The sequence below is a fragment of the Thunnus thynnus genome, chromosome 16 (genome assembly GCF_963924715.1).
Source record: "Thunnus thynnus chromosome 16, fThuThy2.1, whole genome shotgun sequence".
In the NCBI taxonomy this organism is placed as follows: domain Eukaryota; kingdom Metazoa; phylum Chordata; class Actinopteri; order Scombriformes; family Scombridae; genus Thunnus; species Thunnus thynnus.
In genome coordinates this window covers 26,544,810-26,572,578 of record NC_089532.1, presented here as the reverse complement: position 1 = coordinate 26,572,578, position 27,769 = coordinate 26,544,810, and the positions used below count along the sequence as shown (strand labels likewise).

The 27,769-nt window shown below is 40.1% G+C and overlaps 1 protein-coding gene across 1 annotated transcript; it reads right to left on the bottom strand.

Annotated features, from left to right (window-relative positions):
• Positions 1-83: 83 nt before the first annotated feature.
• On the bottom strand, positions 84-27,769 carry pals1a (protein associated with LIN7 1, MAGUK p55 family member a). The gene is made up of 17 exons (XM_067613714.1): positions 27,568-27,769; positions 15,152-15,463; positions 13,283-13,460; positions 12,685-12,785; positions 11,231-11,338; positions 7,856-7,933; positions 7,590-7,730; positions 6,729-6,890; positions 6,491-6,568; positions 5,950-6,133; positions 5,759-5,830; positions 5,390-5,461; positions 4,738-4,905; positions 4,557-4,646; positions 3,288-3,400; positions 2,967-3,077; positions 84-2,814 (listed from the first exon to the last, which is right to left on the bottom strand). Exons 2-17 carry the CDS (start codon positions 15,329-15,331, stop codon positions 2,638-2,640), a joined length of 2,013 nt encoding a protein of 670 aa, XP_067469815.1. The 5' UTR covers positions 15,332-15,463; positions 27,568-27,769; the 3' UTR covers positions 84-2,637.

The window sequence follows — 27,769 nt, the reverse complement described above, 5'->3', positions numbered from 1 at the left end:
GATGATGAGATGTGGTTGTTGGGACTCAACTGGTTACATTAAGAAGAAAAACATGTGAAAAGAAGATGGAAACACCAGTCAGGTCATTTTCTATCAATCAACTATTTATTTATTCATTCATTGTGAATATTCATACAAAAAAGGTAGATTTTCTCAGGAAGAAGTGATGTCAGATAAACAGGAAGTGGTATCAATTAACTTTACATTCAATACAGTTAATTCCACTTAGCCACCGCCCCCCTCTTCCTCCTGGACCAATGGCAGGGAGGCGAGGGGGGTGAAACCTGCAATGCTATTGGTGCATTCTGGACTTCATAAATCTATTTTCAATATTACAAATATATAAATGCTCTACACAGTGATAACAGTGATATGGTGTCAGGTCTACTTCAGGTCATAATAATACTTCACTGTCTTCAAAGACAGGCACACGCACGCACACACACACACACATACTTGTCCACTCATGTATACCCAAGCGCACACACACACTCACACTAAATATATAATAAATTCAGCATCATGTGCCGATCAGGAACTAAAAACTACAACTTTCACGTTTTCTTTACCCGCTCACCACTCAGGGCTCAGGTTCAGAGGTCATTTCTACTAAAATGTGATCAGACAGGACAGAAAGAGTCAAAACAGGCAGTAAATAAAACAATCAGCCAGTAAAAGAGATATCAAGTGCTGTGTCTTTTGTTTTTTTTTTAGTGTTTATTGCAATAGTGTGCATTTTAACAGGCAAGCCAGTCAGAAACCAGCTGTTCAAACAGTCAGTCAGTCAGTCAGTCAGTCAGTCAGTCAGTCAGTCAGTCAGGGTCTAGAAGGCTGCAGCTTCAGGGCATCAATCGCTGGACTCCCCAGTACAGAGGACAGTGAGCAGCTAATGCACTGTTGTAGTGTGTACGTTCAGTACGTGTGTGCTCATCAAAGCGACAGATGTGGTGGCTCAGTGTGGATTTTTGTACTACTTTGTACTAAATGTCAGTGTGTGTATGTGTGTGTGTGTTAAGAGATCTCAGCAGAGTGATTTTCACATTTGCTCCTTACATGAGGCCACATCATAAGTCAGTTATTTATAAAAAAAACAAAACAAAACAAAACAAAAAAACACAAGCAGGTTGAATTCAATATCAGATGTTTACACTGATTTTCTGCACTGCAAGAACTAAAAATAATTTTACGGTCATAATTTAAATAGATTTTTAATGGTAATGGTTGAAATGATCACAGGATTTAGTCAAAGGATGCATCATAAAAGACAACATAAAAACAAAAAAAATCTCAGTATTCCAGGTCCATGTTTTGGTCTCATCAGGAACTGTGATGATGACAGAAATCAGATAAATGTCTTTGCTGAAGGAGCATCATGGATCAGTTAGGCACAATCCACAATCACTTTAGTGTTTGTTGAGGACTTCCTCCCTTTCATGACAGTCAATCTATATGTTTCTATTTTATCTATTTATCATTACCACCAACTATTAAAGCCACTGTTAGGAAAAACTGATTTCTGAGATTTACTGAAAAAAAGTTGATAAACTGAAAAGGTTACAGTGTTGTGAAAAATAGTAATAATTTTGACACAATCGTCATAATATTTCAATGATAAAGTTGTCATTTTACAAGAAAATATTACAGAAATAAAGTTGTAGTTATATGAGCGAAAACTTTCAATATTATAAGATTAACTTGTAATTTTAGGAAAGATTTTGAGAATGAAGTCCCAGTATGACCACAAAGTTATTTTGAGAATAAAATGTTATAATTTAAGTCATAGAATCAAGTCATACAATTACAAGAATAGAGTTGTAATTTTAAGAGTAAAAAGCTATAATATTTTGAGATTACAAGAAAAAGGTTATTTTAAGAATACAATGTCATACGTTAAGATTCCAGTTGTAGAATGAAGTTGCAGTTTTACTAGCAAACAAGTCACAGTATCACAAGTCATGAAATTAGAAAAATAATGTCGTAGTTTTCTGAGAAAAGGTCAGAATATCACAAGATAAAGCGTAATAAATTATAATAAATGCACTAAGAATGCATTGTGATCAGAATGTGATGGACAGATCACATCTGGAGCAGCAGGTGTAAAGGTAAAACTTCATCTAATCTAACCACAGTATGTGACATTTTATTCTAAAAAATAACCTTATTCTCATAATTAGTGAAATTATAACTTCATACTCAAAATTTTAAATTTTAATTAAAATTTCAACTTGATCTCTTAATATTTTAACTTTTTTCAAGTAAAATTACATCTTATCATGTGACTTCAGTTTTATCCTTCTTATATTATGACATTTTCTCATAGTCAAAAATGTATACATTCAATTTAAATTGATATATTATGACTTTCCTCATAAAATTACCTTTTCTCATAAAATTACAACTTACATTTTATTATAATTATTATTATCAATTAATCTTGTCATATTTAAACCTCTCATAAAATATATATATATCCCTTATCTTGTAATATTGCGATGTTTTCTCCTAAAACTTGGCTTAGTTTTTTCTAACAGTAGCTTTAATACTCTGTTGCAACTCTCACCACAGCAGCACTGAGTAAAAACACAAAAGTGTGGGTTCTGTATGTCTACTCTATGAATGGTGTGTGTGTGTGTGTGTTCAGCGCAGCCAGGAGCAGGGCACCCACTGGGGTTCAGTGTCCAGTTTGTTGATGAGTCGTAGCAGCTCTGTGTAGGCTTTGTCCTGGTCTGTGTTGACGATGATGGCGTCAAACAGGTGACCGCAGCTCTGCTCCATCTCCCGAGCTTTCTCGATGATGTCACGCAGCTCCTCAGGCTGTCCATAAAACACACACACACAAACACACACACACAAACAAACACACACACTATTGAAGCAGACTTAAAAGACATTTTAAAGATGTCAACAACAGTGATATTTGTCTTTGTCTGAATGCAAACAGACAGTAGAGACAGTTAGACCAATACCTTGGGGTTCTTGTTGTCTTTAGCCAACAGGGCTCTGAGTCTTTCCTGGGAGGGTGGAGCTATGAAGATGATGTAAGGTTTCAGGTCTGAACTCCTGAGCACCTTTAGAGCCTGAACACACACAGAGACACAAATACATGAAGACTTCACCACCACCTTCATAGACCTTCCTACAATAAACATGTTAGCATGAAGTTCTGACAATACAATGTTGTAATATACAAACTGTAAATGGGCTTTTGGATATTGTCTCTACTCACTTTGCCACCCTGCTAAGCCCGAGTTTGTGTGTGTGTGTGTGTGTGTTTGTGTTATACAAACCTGTGTGTGTAGACAGAGCACACAGATTTTGCCAGTGTTGATGACCTGTCTCACAGAGTCTGTGCTGGTCCCATACAGGTTCTTCTCAAACTCGCCAGACTCTATCAGCTTCCCTGAGGAAAACAGAAGAAAAATGTCATTTGTGATGTCTGGTTGTTGATATGGAATCATTTATACACACTGAGACAGGACTGGATCTAAAATGTCTAGGGATTACTTGTGTATTACACAAATCACAGAACTGGATGTCCAAATAATGACTTGTGTATTCACTTTTTTACTCATCCCAGTCTGAACATTATACTTAATGCTCCATAATTTAATAGATGTGCACCACCCTCTCCGCCTCAACTGTAACAGTGCACATTGTTTGTGTTCCTCTGCCATAATAATAAATAATAATAATAATAGACCTCCGTTGTTGTCCAAAAACTATTAGCTAGCTTGTTGCGCTACATAACACAACCTCTTGACTTTGTACTGAAGTTCTCTGAGAAATTTACAATGTAGTACAAAGTCAAGAGGCTGTAAACTGAACTGCATTCCTGTGCACACACAGTGGTGTCTGCTGTACAAGGAACCTCTCTCCTGAGAGTCCAAATTTGATCACTGTTATTACTCTTTGGAGCTGTGTTTAAACAAACTACGGTAGCCATTGCCTTTGGGACGCAGGAATGTGTCAGCCAGCGCAGCAGTGTGACTCACTGACATGTTTTTATTAAGTTTTGGACAACAATAGAGGTCTACAACACAGAGGAATAAGATATATCCGGCTTTGGATACACACAATACTTGTAAGTAGGATGAGTTCATTGTTGGTCTGTTTCTGCACATGAGATTGTTGACAACAATAAAAATTTAGAAAATCACCAGTCTTATCCTTTAAGTGGTTTGAATATATTCTCTAGGGACCTTCAATATCTGTTTTAAATTTCATGGCAATCCATTAAATGGTTGTTGAGATATTTCAGTTGGAACCACAAATGTCAACCTCATGGTGGCGCTAGAGGAAAAGTCAGAGGATCACCAGGATTCATTCTCTGGGGAACATGAATGTCTGTAGGACATTTCATGGCAATCCATCTGATAATTGTTGAGATTTTTCAATCTGGGCCAAAGTTGCGGGCCGACCGACAGACAGGCTGACATGGCCATCCATAGCACCATGCAGCTAGCATGGCTAAAAACAAGCAATGCCTGACACATACTGAAGGATGTCAAACAAAATCATCAGTTTACACAAGTCAAAACAGTCAGATGAAATCCTACCTGCTGCCAGCTCTGTCTCAAACGTCTGACGAGACACGAAGTGGTAGTCTCGACCACTCAGCTCGCCTTCTCTACGGCTCCGTGTGGTGTCTACGACACACACAATCACAGGTTAGTATATCCACAAACACATGAAACAATGTGTACACTGTGTGTGTGTGTGTGTGTGTTAAAGTCTTACGAGGCACAGCTCCAGCAAACCGTTCCGGCTGGTTGTTGAGCAGTCTCTGCCTGAGCTCCGCCTGCCCGCAGCTGGTTGGACCGATCAGTGCAATCGGCCGCTTCCTATTGGCCGGCTGGTGGTACAGAGCCATCTCCTCATAGGTGAGAATCTCCTCGTTATCGATATCTGGGCCAGTGAAAGAGAGAAGAGAATTTTATAATCTGGTGTGATCATTTGTATCATCTGTATTTATCATATCAATCAGGCCACAGTGTAAACATTATGGGTAGACTTGTATGTTATTTACCTGATAAACACAATACACACTTCATGGATATACACTCAAGTAGCTAAGAGATCTTTATACTGATGACTGTGGTGTTTATTATGTCCTTTATAGTCAAGTGAACTGAATCATATAGCAACTATTCAAAATTTAGAGTGATAATATAACAACTACAATACTGTTTGGAAACATGTATTTGGTCCATTAGACTAAAAAATGTGACTCCCATTCATCCACCCATTCTTTTTTCTGTCTTTCTCCCAGTTGTCATGCATGACTACACCTCCATATAGATGCCTGACTACATGTATCAGCAGTTTATATATACATGGAAGCTGGCCTTTTGATTGCATCTGATGATGTTTGATGAAAGACGGGTCGTACCATCATTCCTGTGAGCGTTGTACAACAGCTTCTTTCTCTTCCTCTTGTTCTTCTTTGCACACCACAGCTTCCCTGCAAAGAAACAGATGCCTTAAAAAACAATCTACCCAGAATGCCAAAAGGACTTTACTGCTAAAATGCAAGTCTTTATGCTTTTATTCTACAGGCACATTTCACTCAATCATTTTAATAGGACATAAACAATCTGGAGCAATTTTATCTTGTGTTTGTAATATGTATTTATGCATGAATATATATAGAGGTGAAGTTGTGTCCTGTAAATTTGTTGAACTGGAAAATTGGATATCAACAAACTCCCTACATTTTTCTTTAACTATAACCTTAAATTGCTTATTCACAGGAACTAACCAGACTTCTCAGGCTCTTTGTCTTCTTCTATGGTCTGTTTCATGGCTTCTCTCTGCTGCTGGAAACTCTTCCCTGTGGAAAAAAATAAGAGAATATGAGAGACATCGAACAGCCGTTGCCTTTGCAATGCAGAGTAGCCATTATATAACCAACTACCCTGTGCGTTTGACTAAATTCTCCCTACGTAGTACCTGGTACCAGTCCAGCAAGAGGCTGGTTATCCTCGTCTCCATCCCTGTAAGCCTGCCACCAGTTGGGGTCTGACTGACTGATGATGTGGAGAATATCTCCTTTCTGGAAGGACAAGCCCAGCTCTCTGCACGGCACGTAGGGGTCATCTGATGGGTCATAGTCAAAATGTGCCTTCACATGTACCTAAAAGAGTGGAAGAGGAGGGACGGAGGGGACACACAGGAAGACAGATAGAGCCATGACACTAGGTTAGATATTTGATTGTACTTCCATATCTGTAGTGTATTGTGCTTTTATGATAATGAAAGCTGTATATTTTAACTACATTGCTACATGTAAAGCCCCACTAGGGACAAAAGTTGAAAATGAACAATATCTATAACCTCCCTGTGCAGCACATCAGCTTCATGCTCTGTAATGGAATTCTATTAAACTGCGTCATATCTATCAAATAAAATTCAAACAAACTAATCAGCGTTTGCCGACTAAAGGCAACTAGTCTTCAGTCTTCTGCTCATTCTAGTCTTGTTGAGGACTCACCACTGACTCTTTGACAGGAGGAGGTTTGCTCTGAGTGCTGGGAATGAGAACAAAGGTCAGGAGGCCGTGCATGTCCGCCTGACACAAACACACGCACACACACAAAAGAGAGAGAGAAAAACCGTCAGCACAGAGTAAAATATTCCATAAATTCTCATCCTATCTGTGTTTTAAAACAAAAACTACTTGTGAGTAGGAAAAAGAACTGTGTTTAATATGTGCACGTGGGGATACTTACAAGAATATCAAAGACTTGGTTGACATCTTTCCCTCTGATCTCTATGCCATTTATCTCCAATATTTCATCTCCTTCTGATAAAAGTCCGCTGCGTTCAGCCGCTCCGCCTCGAACAATACGACTGATCACAACACTGTCCATTTCATTACGAACAGTCGCTCCCTACAGGAAACAGACATACAGTCAGATGTTGGATGAACACATGGACTGTGTTATGTATAATGTGCTGTTTAGAGTGTACTGGACTCAGGAAAAGATGTGTGTGAAGTACATGAGTGTGTTTTTGCACTTTTTTTCATTGGCAAAGCACTCATATTGTATGACATGATTGTGTTTCCTTTGAAGCCGTAACTATTTTCCAACAGCATTAGCTTTGTTTTGTTCTATATTGTGTTGACTGAAGCTAAAACGTGCTAAGAGGACTGATAGGGTGCTTTTTTAAATTTTTCTTCTTCATCTGCACCCGTGCCCCCAGCTGCAGTTTCTCAAACATTTGAGTTGTTTTCTAGATATCTAGTGGAGGGTCTGGAGCTGATCAAATTGTGCAAGAGGCAAGTGGACACATGGGCAGGCAGCCAGTCTATCATAGGGCTGATGTACCCAGACTCACAACCATTCACACCTAACCTAATTAATCTAATGTGAAGAAACTGGAGCACCTGCAGGAAAACAAATAAACTCCACACAGCAAGTCCCCAGGCAGCCCTCTGTGACAACTTACACTGATCAATTCAAGCTAATGGATTAGAAGCTGAACTACAAGTTGGGTGGGATGTCAGCTTTCTATAACTGTCTCTAACTGTCTTTACCTTGATTTGAGTGATATCAGCCTGGAGTGTGTTTGTGCTGTATTTGTCTCACCAGTGGTATGTCTTGGGCCTTCTCTATGCGAACAATCTTCACAGTCTCTCCTCCCCACTGGGTCAGCGTCTCTCCCTGGGAGGGCAGTGGTTCAGGCTGCATTTCTGTCTCTGCTATGCTGTCATGTGCCAGAAGCAACGACTGCGAAACACACACACACACACACACACACACACAACTCAGCCACAGGATTGAAACAGTGACAGTTAAATGATTCTTTTGTTTATCTGCTAATACAGCTTTAAAAGGTGTGTGATTGTGTCTACCTGGATGTGTGTGTCTGACAGCAGGCTGTGGAGTTCGAGTCCCTCTTTGTTCTGACTTGACTGGATGACATTCCGGACCTGAAACAATGATAACATATGATATCATTGGTATCATCAGGACAAATATTATCATAGCTGTGATACAGTATATTATCACATTAAAGGATAGGTTCACAATTTTTATCAGGTGTCCATATGAACAGTGAAAGAGATTTTCCTCACTGTAATCATTCCTCCTGTTCATACTGGATATTAAAAGATCCCCTTCAAATATGTTTTCAATGTAAGTGATGGAGGCCAAAATCCACAGTGTGTCCACACAGTCATTTAAAAGTTTATCTGAAGCTTATCTGACGCTTCAGCAGTCTGTGTTAGTCATATCAAGTGGATATCTGCCACATTTTTTTAGCATCAAATTCCCTCTTTGTGTTTCATCAGACAGTGTTTCCCTGTTGAGCTGTGGTGGAAGAATAGTAACAAAAAGAGGAACTTCAGCTCTAAACAGACGTTGAAAGATATCTACTTGATTTGACTCACTTCAACTGAAGCTTCAGTTAGCTTCAGATAAACTTTTAAACACATTTTTGCACAAAGGAGGCTTGTGGATTTTGGCCCACATCATTTACATTGTAATTATGACACACGCACCCAGTGATGTAAGAGGTCAGGAAATGGTCAGGCCAATCAAAGGCCACCCTACAGTCTGCACTACATGACGCAGTCTGGAGCTTGTTCCAGGACGTCACCATTGACGTCACAGATGACATCAATGGATTCACTGAGTCTGTGGTGGATTTCATTTGTAAAGCAAAAGAAGCGACTGTACCCAAAACTACAGTTAAATTACTCCACAACCATAAACCATGGCTTACCAGAACCATCCGGGATGCCATAAATACACACACTGCAACACTGGGCAATCCCAGAAGCATGTGGCAAGGTCTAACATCTGGGACACACAGCCTGCGTGAGCAGTGCGTGTGGGTCAAAGAACCTCTTGCTTTTCATTTCAGTGCCCATGTTAACAGATCAGAGCAGCCACACAGCCCATGTGAGCTGCGTGTCTCCTGCATGGCTGCTGTGGCGGGTCATCTAGAGATTCAGGGTCTTGTTTCCCCATGATGCGCGCAGTTGTCAGCAAAAATAGACAGGAAAAATGATCTGTTGATAGTCATATTGACAAAATACCAGCAACATTACACCTTTCACTATAGTTTCAATGTCTATATCTGTAGAATATGTCACAGACATGAAGTGTCACCACTGCAGGTCAGGCTGCGTGGCGCACGCCAAGGCAAGGGACCTCTCTGGCTGGGAACTCACACGGACACACAGAGCTTCTTTTCTCAACTCCTGATCGCTTTCTGTGATAATAGTTCAAACCGGGACTGCTGCCTGTTGTTTCACCTGCATCCAGGTGGAGATTTGGTGTTTTTACTTTCCTTACTTGTTGTCAGTTTCCCCCCTGACAGTTAGTTTGGGGGTTTGTTTGTTGGAGTGTGTTTGGCTTGTTTGGGGAACTTGGTGTCATATGGAGGGCTTTTCTTCACTTGGAGTGGTGACAGCAGGGGTTTAACTTGTCCTGTGTGAGGAGTGTATGAAGCCAACACAGAAGTAGCTCCAACCAGACCCCACCATGCCCGTCAGAAAGAAAGTAGCTTTCACCTCACATATTTTTCTCAATTGAGCACACACTTAACCTTTTTCTGTCTAAACTAAATATAAATGAAACTTTATGATGAAATTATATGAAACAGTCTATTATTAATGGCTATTATCAAAGTCAAACTCTATGTAGAAAGACAGGGCTGGCAGTAGCAACACCACAGCAGCAACACTGTCTGTGTGGACACCACATGTATGTGCAGTTCAACGACACACACGCACCACTCAGGAAGAGGTAGGCTGTGTGGCCAAGGTGTAAGAACTTTGACAGATTACAAGCACCGCCCCCATCCCACCTCGTCAAGTGCTGGTGTGTCTCTAGCAAGTGAACTAAGTGGGTGGGCGCAACTTTCACACCTATCGCCCTTTCTGAGCATGACATCAGGAGGGCTTTCAAGCGTGTGAACACTAATGTGCTGGCGCCGGTGTTCACAATGATATTCGACCTGTCCCCGGGTCAGTCTGTCATGTGCTTCAAGAAGTCCACTATCATTCCTGTGCCCAAGAAAACAAGACCAGCAGTGCATTGAAGTGCATTATGAAGGGATCTTCTAATGGTCAGTATGAACAGGAGGAATGATTACAGCAAGAAAAAATATGTTCCGATGTTCATTTGAGCTCCTGACTGTTGTTTTAAGACAGACTTCAAAAATTGTGAACTCATTTCAACCCATTTCTGAACTTAACACATCATTTTGCAGTAAGAGAGACAATTGTGACACAGAATGACAGTAGAGACGGAGGGAAAGCTTGTCATAATGTGGCAGACTCTAAATGATATACTGCATTTTCAAATAAAAAAGGTGATTAGAGACAAACATAAGGGAATTGTGTCTAAAACTATAAGAGAGAAGTCATTAGCTTGACTTGAACTGAAGGTATTTTGAGTACTTCATATGGTCCTGCCCACTGTGATGGTTTTCATTTTCATCATTTCTTTTCTACTTCATTCACAATAAAAAAAAGAACATGTTTCTAGGAGTACGGTATGAACTAAGCTTTGCTTTTTTAAAGCCAAATGCAGGGCAGGGGGCGGAGATGCCAACATGAAGCAGAAATAATGAGATTCCACTGAAATGAGCCATGAATAGCTCTGACAGCTCGCCAACTCAACAGCGTGGCAAGAGAAGAATTGCAGCACTGATCGTACCAGCATCCTGAATATTGGCCTTCACTTGAAGTGGTTACTGATGGCTTTCACCATCAGCCGGCTAGAAACAATCAAACCCATCTTATTCTTTACAAAATAACGTATATATTTGTGTACACGCTCATACTGCGAGCACTTGTGTTTCAGTGCTAATTGATGCTGAACAGAGCTGCTCTGTTTCCAACCTTGTTATTACACACTCACTGACCTTAGCTTTCACTGTGTGTGTGTCTGTCATAGGCTACTTTCAGGGACAAATTTCAGACTGGAGACCGGTTAATTGGGGATGGCTTGTCCAATTGGGGACAAAAGCCGTGTCCCCAATTTGGAAAAAGCTTGGGTCAGTGGTTAAGGTTAGGATTAGGCAACTACTGGTTATGGTTAGGTTAAATCTCCAGGGAATGAATGTAAGTCTATGTAATGTCCCCAAAAATGACCTAAGCAAACATCTGTGTGTATGTGTGTGTGCGTGCCAGTAAATTTAACAAGGCATACAAGGATTGTCAAGGAATAAAAGAATAAAATGTATAGTTGTATTAATGTGGACGACCACAGGTTACCTCCATTGCCATCTGCAGCGCCTGGTGTGTGTGTGGGTATGGAGGAGAGGGTCGGTGCATGCTGTTGGCCACCGCATTATGGATCTTCAGCGCTGACTGGAAGTCAGACTAGACAGGAGAAAGGACACAAGCATTTAGTGTCACATTAAGCATATCAACATGCTCCTTTACATCATTATGCTTGAAATTACTTTAAGTGCAGTTAAAATATTATAAATCAGTGAAATGATTATACTTTTATAACTATTTATCAGACTGTTTCAGTTGATACACTATCTATGAGAGCTTTTACATTAGCTGTTTTTGAACAGCCAGCGTCAACTAGGTCTTTCTCAGAAAACCTTGTTTTGATCGTTTGCAGTTCACTTGGAAAAAACAGAAGACCTGGGTAGTTAGCAGAAGCATTGATAACTAACCAACCGTGACTGAACAGACAAAGAAATGATGCTGCTGAAAAATCAACGGGAAAAAAATCATTGTTTAACTATGACTGAAAATTTCACCAGAAGAACATGAACTACCATCACAAATCAAGACTACACTAGACCCACTAAGTGTGAAAATGAGTTTGTGAGTGTGTGTGGAGGTCATGTTTGTAAAGATCTTCATGTACACCGAAATGACAAAATGCTAAATCTCTTCTTCTATTTCTTTTCTAGTCAAAAACAACAACAAAATAATGCATTACAGCCATGGTCTGGTAAGCAGTGTGAAACAGCCTGATACTGGAAGTTCAGACCAAAACCAGTACTGTGTTAGATAATACAAATGGCTGTTTTGATGGGGGCGTGTTGTTATGAAATATGGTGCCGAAAGGCCAGTTGGAGTATCAGCTGAGTGAGTTTAAAGTTTTATTATATGTCAAAACACTGCACAGCTGTTTATAATACTTTGATAAAGGATTTTATAACTCTAGAAAGTTTATCACTGCACCAATCAATTTTATCCTCTGTTACAATGATCCGAGAGGTAACAGCAGAATTACAGCCTAACTTGACCTTCTCAATATCAAAATGACAACTCAGCCAAACAACTTCAACAATATCGGTGCCAAAAATCAAACTTATAACTAAGTTCCTTTAAGTTTTGGAGTTCATAAAAAGGTTCCTGGAAAAGTTCATTTGTTCAAACTTTGACTTTAACAACAACGTTGGGAGAGAAACAATGAATTAGTAGTTGTTATCTTTGGACATAAAAGCATCAAGAATATCTAATAGTGACAGATAAGTGTGCATATCAGTAGCATTAATTCAAAAAACACTTGAGCTGTGTCACTGTATTCCCCAGACTCCTCTCCCCAGACTGAACCTTCATTCCACTGTGGAAATGTTGTGTTGTCAGCTCAGACACACTCCATTCTACCTCAGGCGTCATAAAGTCTTGAAAAATACCACAATTACTGTACATATTGACCCAAGGCTTTTTTTCCCCTCCTCTAATTCCTTTTCTATTACCTTGTTTAGTAGTGCAAGAACCAGCTCTATGTCATTCTGACTCTGCTGGTCGGACAGACAGCCCCGGACCTGCTTCAGTGACAGCAGCAACTCCTCCAACTCTGCAAGAGACACACATGCAGTCAATGACCTTTGACAGAAATCCTGATAAATCCAACACAAGAGATGAGACTAAAAAAAAAATCTAAAAAACTAATATCTAATGATCAGAGGATGATGGTAGAAGACAGCATGCTTGTCCTGGCTTCAGATTAATGTGTGTGTACGAGGTGGCATTTCATTTCGTAGTCAAGACTCGGGTGTGTTTGTGTGTATGCGTGTGTGTCAACATCACCGTCCCTAACAAAGTTTTAATTAAGTCGCCCTTGAGAGCCTCTCATGTCCCGCTCTCCCTCCCTGAGGAATTCCCTCCCTGACGCTACACATGTCTTCCTTACATTCCTTTCCCTCCCAGCTTTCTCTCTCCATCCATTTACTTCCTCTTCTCCAATCTAACTCCAACTTTTAACATCCCTATCATATCTACCTCTTTATCCTTTCCTCTCAGCTGTGTATGTGTGTGTGTGTGTATGTGTGTGTGTTTGTGTGTGTGTTTTACCCAACAGTGCTTGTGTGTGCTGGCTGCCGAGCGGCGGCTGCTGCGGTGTGTATGTGTCCTGCAGGAATGTGGGGTTGTCGATGCCGATGTGGGGATTCTGGGAGAGTTTCTTGAGTCTGAGCGAGGCGTTCAGGTCCATCTGCCGCCCCTCCTCCTCTCTACGACGACGAAGGTCCTCCTGACACACACACGCGGACAAGTAAACGCGTCATAGACAGCACATGGTCCAGTTTCACACTTATCAAGCTCACCACATGTATGTTTCATTAAAGCTTTGTAATTATTTTATTATAGACTCTGCAATAGGCCTTTTTCACAGTAGACATTTGGACAAGTAGAAGTACAGGTGTTACTAATATTAACGATGGCTGTGTTCTATTCAAGTGTCCCAGTGAGTCATGACAGTGTAACAGTGAGCCAGCATACCAGAACCCTGAGAATGAAGCAACCATCACTTTATTATTTACAGCTTTGCTTTGCCTCCTGTGAGAAGTTAAAATGTGTCTGTGAAAAAGGACGATATTTAGTCTTTTGAGATGATCACTGTGTCAGATGAAGAGATCATAGAGTCATACAGTCTTGTCCCTGACCTGTGGTTTCATGTTAGACCCTGAACAATCATAGCTTGATGTCTTTCACCAGTTGTATCAAGGAGGAAGGAAAGGAGGTGTCGGGGGCTGATTTCATTGTTCAGGACCATAAATAAACGTTTACATATGTAAACATGGTTTCATGAATTGAACGTGAACTTTTTTCCTTCTCAGTTGGTGAGAGAGCAGCAAACATGTGTGTGCAGAGGGTGCTGTCAAAACTAAAGGTGGGATTCATTCTGTATAATGCTCCTGACACAAGTTTGACCGTTATATGGTTACAGGTTCACTCAATTATATAACATCAGTCCTCCTTTTGCTTCACTGTGCGTGTGGAGGAGCGCTCTGTGCTGCTCTGGTCCAACATCGCAGAACATCAAGTAGAAACTGTAAAACTTGGTGAGAGAAGGCAGAACGCTGCCTTTTTGTCTGGATATGTGTCTGTTGTCTTCCACTAAAACAAGCAGTTATTTGGTGGCGCTCACTTTAGTAGCTGACACCCCATGTCTGTCAGGTCAGACCATTGTTAGGCTGATATTGTGTAGAATGGTATAAATAGAAGTAGCTAAAAATAGTACATTACAAGTAAAAATCCTGCACTTGTGTTATTTTAGTAAAAGTACCAAAGTGTTATCAGAAAAATGTACTGATGACATCAAAGTAAAAAGGCAGGATGGCGCCTGTCAGTGTTTTATTATATATTATAATAATTATTATGACTCATGCATTAACTTCTAATCCACATTTTCATTTTGTGGCTGGTCATGGTAGAGCTAGTTTTCATTATTCATATTTGTTTATGGGAGTCTGAAATATAATGATGCATGATATTTTATAAACTGATTATGTATTTTATTGCAATTCTTAATGTGGAAACCACTAGAAACTATGGTGGGAATATACAATAAATGTAATGAAGTAAAAACTGAAATGTAGTAGAGTAGAAGTATAAAACAACATGAAATTGAGATACTCAAGTTAAGTACAAGTAGCTCATAATTTCATTTAAGTAAAGTCTGTGGTAACACTTCATGCTCTTGTGAAATCAGCAAGTGCAAAGATATGCAGACTATGCTGACAGTGGGTAGTGATTGTGACATACTGTAGTGCACTGATCTATCATTTGTCTCTACTCTTGTTTTTGCACTTATTTGTACAGCAATTTGTTCGAACCTGCTTGTTTTTAAACGTATTTCATAGAGAAACTTGTTTGTTGGACTCATATAAGCAAAATAAGTTTAACAGTGTTCATGTGACAAGTGTGTGTGTGTATATATACCTGATGCTGTCGTATCCTCTCCAACTGTGCAGATCGTCGGACGGGCAGCGTCCGGCTCCCCAGCTCCCCTGGACAGTCCACGGCCATCTCCCGATGCTGTTGTCCTCCCCTCAGATCTTCATCTCCTCCTCCTCCTCCTCCCTCTCCAGCGACATGGCCGTTCAGGTGAGAGGTTGTCATCCCTCACACACACCGAGAGCTACAAATGTGTGTGTTTGTATGACTCAAAGGGGCGTGCAGGTATGTGTATCTATATATCGGGGGGAGTCTAGGAGGGTAGCTCGGTAAACAAGGCAGCCATGATACCTTCACCTGTAGAGAGAGCAAGAAGATGATGTCATCACTCTAGTCTGACTGGTCCAACATTCCTCCGACATGTAGCTGTCATTATACCTTGTTAGCATTGATGTTTACCGAGCTACACTTTCAGATATGAGGTATTTACTTACCTGTGACTACCAGTCTATTATGACTGGTCAAACACAGGCTCAACCAGTGTTCAATACACCACATTAAACACAAGGTTTGTGTGATATATACTGGCTGACTGCTTTACAGATCAACTGCGTTACCAACTGACTAACTAGCAGCTGACTGCCTGGAAAACTTCCGGTTTTATCATAACTTGGGTCTAACTTTCATAATTTCTTGGCCCTCGTTTCTATTAGTTATGGTAATATTGTACTATTCAAAGTGAGTCAGACCGAGGCGAGAAACACGAGCAGTCAAGACAGTAGAAAAGTTGCCAACGAGCAAACAGTTTTGCCAGATTATCTAAACCACTTTATATGTAGAAACATAGAATGAGAAACCTGAGAAAACACACATTAAACTTGACTCATACCTCAGTATTAACACACTTTAGGAAGATACAACTACTTTCTTGCTGTTTAATCAGCCTAAAACATTTTTCTCATGTGTTGGAAGAAAAAGGAAAGTCCCTATTTAACTGATCAGTTACTGTGAAAGAGTATTGTTCTCGTTAAAGGGTAGATCTGCACAGTTCAACAATAAGTGGCAGCTGTTCTACAGCCCCAACACTGATCCTGGATGACAACTATATAGAAGTCGTTTTGTCTTTTCCATCACAGTAAAACATATTTACTTTGAACTTTGGGAAGAGTTCTTGAATGTTTATTTTTCTGAAAGTAATATATTTGCTGTTTTTATGTGCTCTTTCAATTTGCATGTAAAAAAAAAAAAACTGAGTGGAAACGCTGGAAAATTGAAAAGTCAAAATATGGAAAAGTTTTCGTGCTTGGCTCAGGTAGAAAAGTTGGTGTATGGTTGAAAAGAAAATGTGACAAAGTGCAAAAAGCCTCAGCGAGAAAGTGATGATGTCCACTGAGGAGACAAAAACTCTGTATGGAATGATGAAGAGACCGCAATGCTCCTCAAATCAATACATGAAACAGAAATATCACATTTCCATCATGTTTTCCATGGTTTGAGGTTTGACTGCTGTTCTAATGTCACTTTAATTTCATGTTATTATATACTGCTTTGTTCAATAAAACATAACAGACAAACAGACAAAGCCCTCACAGTATTGGGAAACTGTGTACACGTATAACTGCAGCAAGTACCGTCAAAGTTAAACCAGAGAGTCAGTCTTCCAGATTGAACCTGGTGATTCTGATGTTAATATTACTGGTAGAAATGCCACTGGAGAAGCTGACTTATGATTTGAATTAAAAAAAGGAAAGTTCCAGTGGATCTGGGAACCATTACATTTATTTTTGCCAAAACTCTGAACTGAACTCCTATTTTTTTCTGTTATTATTGGTGTGAATGGTGGAAAACATTCACACCATGTTATTCTACCAGCATTCTATATATTTATTACTCTTCAGCAAGCTTTTTTCTGCAACTTAACTCCTTCCACATTCTTCAATGTAGAAACTTCATTCACAGATCCAAACATTCAGCTCAATTAGGACATGTGCGCTATTTATTTTCTCTTCATACCTTCATACTTTCTGAAATATTCAATGTTTTCTGGCAAATTTGCTCCGTTCAAATGAATGGAAGGAATGTTTAAAATGGACACATTGTCAAACTTTCTCCTGCATTTTCAACCCCCGTCTACTCATTCATAGTTTCAGCTACAAACTTCATTCAAACGTTGAAATGTAAAGGTATTATTCAATGTTCAGATTCCATTAAAACTTTTCAAAGTATTCAACTTTGTTTGAACCTTAGCTATAATGAGAGTCTATTAGAAAAAGATTCAAACCCATTTATCTTCAGCCTCTTCCAAATCATTATTACATTCACGTAGAAACTTCATTCAAACTTGAAATGGGTCACAGCATTTGGGACTTTCACATTTTCATGCCATTCATACTTTTTACACAATTACAGTTCAAGTTTCATAAAACTTTCAGCCCTTCTCAGATTTAATGATGGGTGTGTATTGTGTGGAATGTTCAGATCCAGAGTGAGTGCTCTTACTGTTTGGATTTCTTTGAACTTGAACTATGAAACTATAACTATAAAAATGATGGGCAAAGCTATGATAGTAAAATCCAGGTTGTAATAATGCAGAATCATACATTGATGGCTGCATCTGTCTGACTGGTGTACTAACTGGTTTCTAAACTGACTAAACTGTGACTGCTGGTTTACAGCCCCACCTAGTTGTGTAGTAAATAAGGAACTGCCTGGGTCACTGATTAACTGGTCTGCTGCTTAACTGACTGGTTTACTGCCCGATTCATTGGATTAACTGGTTCACTGACCGACCGACTAGTTTAACAGCACAACATGAGTGGAAACATGGTCACTTTCTCTCTAACTCAGTCATCTCTACTTCTCTCTCTCTCTTCAGTTATTTTCAGCGACAACGTCATGACAGCCCCCTTCTTTCCATGCATAACCATGACAACGGCTTTGTCAGCAGCAGGGTGGTCCCCCTGCCTCACACAAACACACACACACACACACCACTATGTAGGGAGGTGGTGGGAGGGTAGAGTGGATGGATGAGAAAGTAGAGGGAGGGACAGAGTGGACAAGCAAGGTAGAGATGAATGCAGAGATGCCTTATCTTTCAATGCCACAATAACAACACCGTGTTTGATATGTTATCTCTTACCAGCAGGACTGTAGACACACACACACACACACACACACACACACACACACACACACACACGGCAGAGGTCCCATGATGCAGCAGTGAGGAATGCCAGGCAGCCCTGGGAACAAAATTCCACTGATGGGGGAAGGGAGTGTGTGAGTAGTGTGTGTGTGTGTGTGTGAGAGCAACCAAAACACACTAGCCTTGCATTATTTCAGTAAACTGACCACCTTGAAGCCTTGAACTGTAGTGCGGTATTATCACTGTGACAAAATGGGATGTGGGTAAATCGGGATGCATCAATCCTACTTTTTCTCTGCCGACACTAATTCCCACACAAGAGCTTTATTATCTTTATCAATTTAACATCTGTGAGGAACATCGTTCTCCTACATGAGGCTGAAACTCCACATCACATCCTAACTTTACGTGTATGAGATTCACACACAAACAGTCTCTTTACACTTAAAAAACCCCCAAAACACTCATAGTAACAAATGACTTAGAGACATTAGTGAAGGAAAATGAACATAAAACTACAATTAGACATTTTCGCCATTTCCTTTGCAATCATACTGTCTCTAAATATCAGTATAAACAGCAAGCTTGCCCAATAGAATGTTTTCTGAATGTCCGAGTCCAGTGAGACAGATACATCTGTCCAATCTACCAGGACAGCAACATAATCACATCACAATCCTCCGGAAATTCAACAGTTTTACCTTCATATTGCTTTCATTAAGCAGGCTGGAATATTTGACTTTGATTATTAAAAATGGCTCTTCCAGTCCAGTCTGTTCACTTCTCATATGCTTGTCAGATTACCTTTGTATATTATTAATGATATCAATTTTAGTTTAAAAGAAGTTTTACTGCTCTGTGATCAGAATTTTCAATCCAAGATGATTTTAATCATAAGAAAAACACTGAAGACATTACCAAGATTGAGAATTACAAAATTACAAATCAGTTACTGGTTACTTCAATAAATAAAAACAATACTCTTTTGTCTGCAAAAGCTTTGAAGTCTTGACTGGAAATTTCAAGTTTCTATGAGCTCAAGAGAAAAATATTTTCCAGCTTGAGTCTCCAAAAATAGTCCGACCAGGCAAAAACTAAAAAGGCACACATTAGACCAAGCAGCAGGTGAATGAGAGCAAAGCACGCCTTTGATAAGGTTTCAGTCTGAGAGGCAGCGGAGCCGTAAAAGAGTGATAAAGGGCCGACAGTCTGAGTAGTCAGACTCTGATACGCAGACATCACTGAGCTGAGGTAAGAGCAGGAGGATTTAAGCAGCTCCTCTGGAAGGCTAGCCTTCCTCCTACAACAACAAACATTAAGCTGCTACCAGCACTACGAGGAATACAAAACACAGTGAGGATAAAAAACAAGGCTGAAACTCATTCACAGACCTCAGGCAAGGAAAACAGACCACTGGAAATCATCCTGATGGATTACTGGCTACTAAAAAAAAAAAGAGGCAGACAGCCTGGAAAAAACATGTGATTATAACCACTGGTAATGTTGATATGTGAGGAGCAAAACACCTTCTGACTATACTCTCATCTCAAGCTGAAGACATGAGGCTTTGAGACCTGCTATTAGAGTCTATGTTAACATGAATGAACTGGTCAAAACATTTAACTGAGCAAAAGTAGATTCATTTTAGCAGACGGGGGAAAAAAAGAACAAAACAGAAAAAATAGAAAGTTCCAACAGGGCTGCAACCAACAACTATTTTTGACCTCAGCTAACATCTTCAAATTTTAAAATCCAAAGAATTCCAATTATATAAAACAGAGACAAGCAGCAAGTAGGCTTATTTCACATCAGACATTTTGACATGTCACAGTAGGAAAAGCAGCGGTATAAATAATAAAATGAGATATGATTGAGTTCCATTTAGCTGCTTCAGTTTCAGGGTCCTGGTGATGTGCATGCTGGCTCACTGTCACACTGTCACAATGTTATCATTCATTAAATGCTGTGCTTTTCCTGCTTTGACAAGTCAAAATATGTGCTATATGCAAAAGGCTGATGCTCACATTTGAGAGGCAGGAAACAGCACGTTTAGTGTGACTAATCAAAATTGTTGCCAGTTAATTGGTGGTCGATGTGAACTGATTCATCAACTGATCATTTGAGCCCTAAAGTCTTAAATAAATAGCACACGTACACACATCCATGGTCCACCCACACAGGTGTTTTCACTTACTTTGGCTGATAAGATCTACACTCAGGACTGTGTGGATAATTCCACACTACATACTGATTGTAAGCAGATGTATAGAATGTAGTGTTCACAATGGAGAAGTGGTGAAAGTAAGTATACTCGAGAGCATCAGTATACAGACTAAAGAACAGTGAGTTTTTGAGTTGCTGTTGATGCACACTATAGTCCTATAATGAAATGCCCAAAGGACAGTGGTGCTACACCCAGCTGCAAAACAATTACATTTATCATTTAAGGCAGTAAAACGGCTCCAGGGAGATGTTGGAAAACAAACAATTTGGCTCCTCTTTGCTAAGTTTAATTGGCAGTGGCTTCTTAAAGTTGCAGGGCTGCAAACGTCCCACAGCATAATTATTTTAAAATTTACTGTTAGTAAAGAACAGTAAAATATGTCAAATTCTTGTATATTAACGTCAAAACCGTATACTCTAAAGATTAGCATGTAGTGCATACTGTAAACAGTTAGCATGTTGTATAGAACTGGGGCACAGCGTGTGTTTCATGGACATCTCCCAGACTATCAGTTGCATCTTTATGATGATGCAGAGTTGTGTGACCTCAGCAAGATCTCAGTCAACTTCCTCATGAAAAAAGAGGTCTAATCAGCTGCGGTAATTGTAAACACCTGTGTGAGTGTGCAGAGCCATTCGATGTGTATCAAAAACCTTTAGATTCCACGGGTCATGTTCTTGGGAACGCTGACAAAGAATCTGATTACACAGACAGGTTTCGTTTTCTATGCTGACATTTAAATGTGTCCATAATACTGTGTGAGCCTGAGTTTGTGCTGTTTCAATATCACAGTAACCAGCTTAATAAGACAGCATCTTAATGCTATGACCACAATATGAGATCTTCTTTATGATGTTGACATGAGCTGTTACCTGAGTAACCTGGTCGGGGTCTGAAATTAACACAAATCTCATTAACATGACAACAGAATGATTGAGCTATGTAGAGCCTTTTGTCTGCTGTACATCTTGCGCTGACACATCTCATCAAAGCTAAATGGCATCTGATTGGCCGCCTGCTGCTTTACACAAAGCGGTGGTGTCAAAATGTAGTGATACAGCATTTTAAACTGTGTATGTATAAGTTTCACTACAGAACCTGTTTTTATACACAAAATAACGGAAATGACCTGAATGACTTTAATAAAGACATATTGATTAATTGTGCTGTTGTGTGGCTGCAGAGCTGAACCATTATTAAAAATCCTACTCTCTATACATATAAATGGAGCCTCTTAGCCAATCTAAATGAATGGACAGTATTTTCTCCTCAGTGTCAGGCTCATTAAAACACACTGTCACTCTAATCATGTGGAAAGCAGGCAAGAACAGGAGCATGACCTACTTTGAGTACTGATCCATAGTCTGACTGAAGGCTGTCTTTGAATCAGTGTTTCAGGGCTGAATGTGTTGTAGATGCAGGGGAAAGGATGAGGCGGGGTTTGGTTTAGACACCCGGTTCGGCTGGAAAAGCCAGTATTATGGCTGATGAAGACCTGCAGCTGTTTCCTACTGGATCCCTGCCCTCAGACCAGTGTCTTAGTTAAATAAGCCTTTATCTGTTGACCTGCTAGACATGCACACTGCTGAAAAAAACACACAAGGTTGATAAGCTAGAACCTAACATGAGGATCACAACCCCCCCCCCCCCCCCCCCCCAGCACAAACATAACACCATCTGCCGCCACAGCTTTACCCCCCGGTGTGTGTGCATGAATGTGTGTATGCATGTGTGTCTTGCTGAGGCAACAGTTCAAGGCGAAACTATGGGAAACAAAAGGCTCTTCCAATATTGAGCCGAGAACGTGGCGAACTCTTTAGTGATTCGAGCTAAAGTTCATCTCTATGAGCTATCAGTGTGTTTACTGGCCAGCCTGTATGTCCTGCTCGCTCAAAAGTATTCAAATAAGAATATATTCTGTAAAACATGTGCCTAAGTGCAGGTATTTTAATGCATTTAGGGCCGTTTAGGGTTAAGCAATGCCACAAACTGATTTGCAGGTAATGGTGTTCCAAACAAACAAACAAATAAACAAAAAAAAACAACTTTTAAGTGCAGCGGTTTACAGGAGAATATAAACATCATCAAAACATTAAACCTCAGTACAACTTCTTATCTCTCGCTTACATTCCAAAATGTGTTGCAATGTACCGTTCTAGCCCAAATCGAAGAATATTAATCTGTAACTATTTTAATAAACCATTGATCATTTTAGTTCCACTTTAATGGAACAAGAATGTTGTTAGTTGCAGCTTCTCAACCAGCGTTTGTTTTTGTGAGTTGATCAAATACAAGAAGCTATTTGAATACATCAGCCTGGGTTGTGGGAAATTATAACAGGCATTTTTCACAATTATCTGATACTTAACTGACAAAATGATTAATTGAGAAAATAATCAGCGGATTATTTTTTCTCAAGAAATTACAGTTGAAAAAGTGGGATCATATATTTGAGGACTACAAAGAGTGTTGCATTGTGGGTCATTTTTTTAGCCTTTAATATTGTCAAGCTGCCATGAATTACTGGTGTCAGGATGAGGAGCTCAAACAGACATACAGAGTCTGAAAAACGGTGATGTGATTTTATTTACTAATTTGTCAAGATTAGTAATTAACACATTTTATAGTGTCCAACTTAAAAGAAACATAAAAAGACACAAAATAAAGACCTGGAGCTTTGGGATAAAGCTGTTATTTACTGGAGGAGACTTCCATTTCCTCCTGTGGGTGTCGGCTGAGTGACAGGAAGCAGAGCATAACATAATGCACCACTGACATGTAAACTCAAGGCTTGACGTTTACTGTTGAGGATTATCTCAGTGTGGAATTTGTGCTGTGTGAGAATGAAAGATGGGAGACAAAAGCTGGACAATAGAACACAGAGGGACAATCTGGATGATGGGCACAAACTTGATACATTATCCTTAGTCCTGGCTAAAGCACAGTAGCAGCAACAATAAGTACAACAGAATGGTTTAGGTGCTTTAAACACAGCAACAGTCAACAGATTATCAGCACGATCAGTAGTCGCAGCCTAATTCTAATGAAGAAAAGGAGCACAAGTGAGCTTCTGAATATTCAGCTTGTTATGTCAGCCCTGGTCAAGAGAGCATGGCAGAAAGAGAGGGATTAAGAGCGTGCACAGTACAGTACAATGTGCAGTTTGATGGCTTCAGCTTCTTAAATGTGAATATTTGCTTCTTTTCCTCGTAGTTCACTAAATCTTCTTGTGATGGGCAGTTTTCACAACCCCAAAGATCAAATGATTAATCGAGAAAATAAAAATCTGCATATTTGATTATGAGAATAATCGTTAGTTGCAGCGTTACTTGCAACTAATCAAAACCAAATAACATCATGTGACGCGAGGAGCGAGTAAAGCTGTTTGTCAGTGTGTGTACTGTGAATGTCATTGGGAGCAGAAGCAGAGCCGACTCTTATCTTGTGTTCGACAGTACGCACACACACACACACACGCGCACAAACACACACACATACATTCTCAAAAAGGGCCGTACCACCCTGTACCAGACAAAGAGAAAAAAGCCAAAAAGAGAGAGCGAGCGAGAGAGAGAGAGAGAGAGAGAGAGAGAGAGAGAGAGAGAGAGAGAGAGAGAGAGAGAGAGAGAGAGAGAGAGAGAGAGAGAGAGAGAGAGAGAGAGAGAGAGAGAGAGAGAGAGAGAGAGAGGAGGATACAGACATAAACTTGGTTTCCCTTAAAATCTTTTATGTCAATTACGATGTACTGAGTTAGAAAAGATAAATACAGATTACACGTCAATAACACGTCTCAAAAAAAGCTTACTTAAAGTGGGAAAATAGTGTAGGAAAGGTTTCAGTGATGAAGTAATGGTGCAGTACGTAGTGATGGAAACATATTTGTGGAATCATTTATGACAGATATTTGTAAAATATTTGTCCACCACACCTTTCAGTAGTATGATACTGTATGATAAACGGTGAGGCAGGTTTCACACACTGACACACTGAAACTGTTGCACAAATCTAACTTATTAGACCAGCCACAGCCAGGCAGGAAACCTGGATCATATCTGAGGTGGATAACACCGACCAGGCCACAATTTGGGCCTGATCGTCAGTCCAACTCTGATTTGGTGACACATTTTGCTTTGGCTGCAGCCTCACTTTGGGTCCCAATCAGGTCATGGAGCCTGAGTGAGAGAGAGAGAGCGAGAGAGCATTCCAGAGAACAGAGGACTTCTGTATTTCGCTGGCCAGTGGCCCAGCGTGCCCGTCCTCACCTCTCTGCTTCACTAGCTCGCTCTGTACGTGTGTCCGTAAAAGTCAGCCTTGACCCCGTCACCATAGCGATGTGACCTCATACCTGGGAGTAGAGCCTATGTAAAGGTCAGTTTAGAGTTTTAGAGCATTGGGGTATTCACACACTGCCTTACATTTACAGCCACTATACAGCTTTCAACTGATGAACAGCATGCACCTGCAGCTGAGAGGCTAGGCTAACAGCCTGTAACACAGTTAGCTACATATTCCCTCAACATATCTAAAAACCTCTTCCTAGTTTCATCATTTTGTAACACCAGATAATCAATAAAATGTTACTTTTAACCATAAAAACTTGAAATATGACACATGAAAAAGGCTTTTTAGCTGCTGTTGAAAGCACTGGGGAATATCAAAAGGGAACTCCCTTTACATGTCGGTATTTTTCAAGTCATTAATTTAATTAGGCTGATTTGTTAGCCAACTACAAGTCCCAATCTGTCTGTAACATTTTAACCATTAATATTTATGCCGGTATGCAGCAACAGAAAAACCCCACCTTCTTAGCTTAAACTCCATACAGAGACACATGCAACAACTCATATCAACCACACTATGACAATTAAAATACACCGTCATGCCACAACTTTGTGTAGATCTGAATTGTGAGTTATAAAAACACACAAAAAAAACCTCTAGCAGAGTGCCGTGGCAGCCAAATGTTTACTGCGCATGTCACACAACCACACACAAAGTCCCTGGTTCAGTTCCAGCCAGAGACCCTTGTTGCATATCATACCCATTTCTCTCTCCCCATGTCTCCTGTCTGCCTCCCCACTGCCCACCATCCAACAAAGGCAACCCCCCCTCCACCACCTAAAAATCCTCTAGCAACAAAAGCATGCAAGACAGGTTTGACATGTGACAAAGTCCAGTTTCATGGGGATTTTTTTGGTATTAGTCACTTTCTAATGTCAGCAGCAAAGAAAGCAACATTTAAAAACAGCTTTTTTAACACCACCTGGAATTCAACTCAGGACCTACTATCTAAAACAGCCAATTTTCGACTGAATGTTATCAGTGGAAGTAGTGCTTTAAAACAGTTTTCCTTTTTCAAGAGTGTGTTCTCTAAATCTACTAGTCATTAACTGTTTGTTCCCTGAATCCAACGGATTATAAAGAAATCTCTACAAGTCAAGAGAAATCTGTGAATACTTGTGTTTAAGTGGATAAGTTCAGAGTCTGCTTAGTATTATGTGTGGTCTTTCACTTGGTGGCATATAGTACACCTAGGATGTGATGGCCACACAAGTTTGTATTTCCACTGAATACTTTCAGCAGGTAGTAACTGTGCTGACCCGAAACATTATGACTGACTGTGCTAGAGAGCAGGGCCACACTCCTACATCCATGTTCATACCCTCATCTAACAGGACAGAACTGTCACTGACTGAGGCAGGCGTCTCAGTGACACTGAGCTACTACAGATTATTCTGTTAAATTTGTTCCTTTCCAAAGGGTGCTTGTGTAAGTGGGGAGAGAATGTAAGCTTTCCCCAAACGCAGCACAGAACCTGGCTTAACTGGCACTTAAACTGTGACAATGTGTCAGATGAACTGCCAAAGCAGAATAGTGTTATCATCAAATCCGCTCTGACAGAACTCAGGCACACAGCATGACGCTGCAGAGAGAGAATCACTCCCTGACATTAGCTGATTTCAGCGCTGTGCTTTCAACACAGTGGGCTGCGACTGATAATACAGTCATTAGTTAGTTAGTTTAGTTAGGTAACATGTTTGCCTTTCTCCTCCTCCATCTTTATGCTGTATCTGTTTCTCTTCAGCTGTATCCTCCTTCACATCCTCCACAAAATTGTAGTAACCAAAAAACACAACATAGGCTTTTTACTTTGAGTTACTTTAAAAGAAATCCATCACCTGCTGTGTGATACTGTCTCATTTTGCTAAACGTTGACAGTTTATTGTATTGGATGTAAAACATACACACTCACAGAACTGCCACTAATACTGCGTTCAGCAGAACAGGTCTCATGTTATGGTGGCACAAACAATACATACTGTTCTCTTATAGAGATAAGAGTGAAGGTTACTGCATTTGAAAAATGTGGATGAACATATTTTGTCCTTTTACAATATAGTTACACAGCAGGTAAAACAACATTTCCCTGCGGCTAAGCATTGCAGTTTATATGTATACTAAATCTAAAACAGTTAAGTCTTCATTCAGTGACGGTCTCTAGTCTTTTTTCGGGAGGAGTTTAGCGTCTAGTAGTGTTGAAATCGACCATACACACCAAGCAGGAAACTGGTTGTCATTTGCAAAACTAGCATCCTATGTAATAGCGATATAAAGACAGTAATACCATGATTAAAATACTGTAACATTTGCTAACGCCACGGGCTGAAAACTACACACTTAACCTATGATAACAACGCAAACCAAACACAGTCCTCTGTTATAATTGTAAACCATTTAGACCATTTAAACTTCATTTAATCTAACATTGTAAGTTAGAGTTTCTTTCTGTATTTGACAGCTAGCTAGGTAACTCCCTAAGAGAAGTGACTGTTTTGTTTAGCCAGTATCAAAGTAACACAGAAGTAGCTGAGCTAGAAGCTAATAAGCTACGTGTTCAGTAGAAATAAACCTCTGTTACTGTGAACCTTTGATATCACTCTGGCAAGAAGCCACCCTCACAAGCTTTACTTTATTTGGCAAGTGTGTGTTTATTTTACTTAACGTTATCAGGCTAGTGTTAGCAGCTAACTAGCTAGAGCACCTGTTGATAACAAAGCCACTTCAGACCGACAACACTAAAATACTCACTGTGTCTCTGAGCCGCCCGCCTGCTCCTTTAGCTGCTCAACTGTTAACTGTTGGTTCACTGTTAGTTTTAATCCAACCAGTCGTAGTTTAGGTTTTGGTTTTCTAATTCTCAGTTTCACTCTGACAAGCTTGTTGCTCGTTTGTCCGACACAGCAGCAGCAGCAGACCTCTCCTTCCTCCTCCTCCTCCTCCTCCTCCTCTC

What these genes read in the sequence shown, in the direction of transcription:
- pals1a (XM_067613714.1), bottom strand. Translation starts at nt 15,331, where the DNA reads ATGACAACCTCTCACCTGAACGGCCATGTCGCTGGAGAGGGAGGAGGA. An exon ending in TTCTTGCACTACTAAACAAG is followed by an intron (nt 11,339 to 12,684) that starts GTAATAGAAAAG and finishes TCTCCTGTCTAG; the next exon opens with TCTGACTTCCAGTCAGCGCT. An exon ending in AGGCCCAAGACATACCACTG is followed by an intron (nt 6,891 to 7,589) that starts GTGAGACAAATA and finishes TGTTTCCTGTAG; the next exon opens with GGAGCGACTGTTCGTAATGA.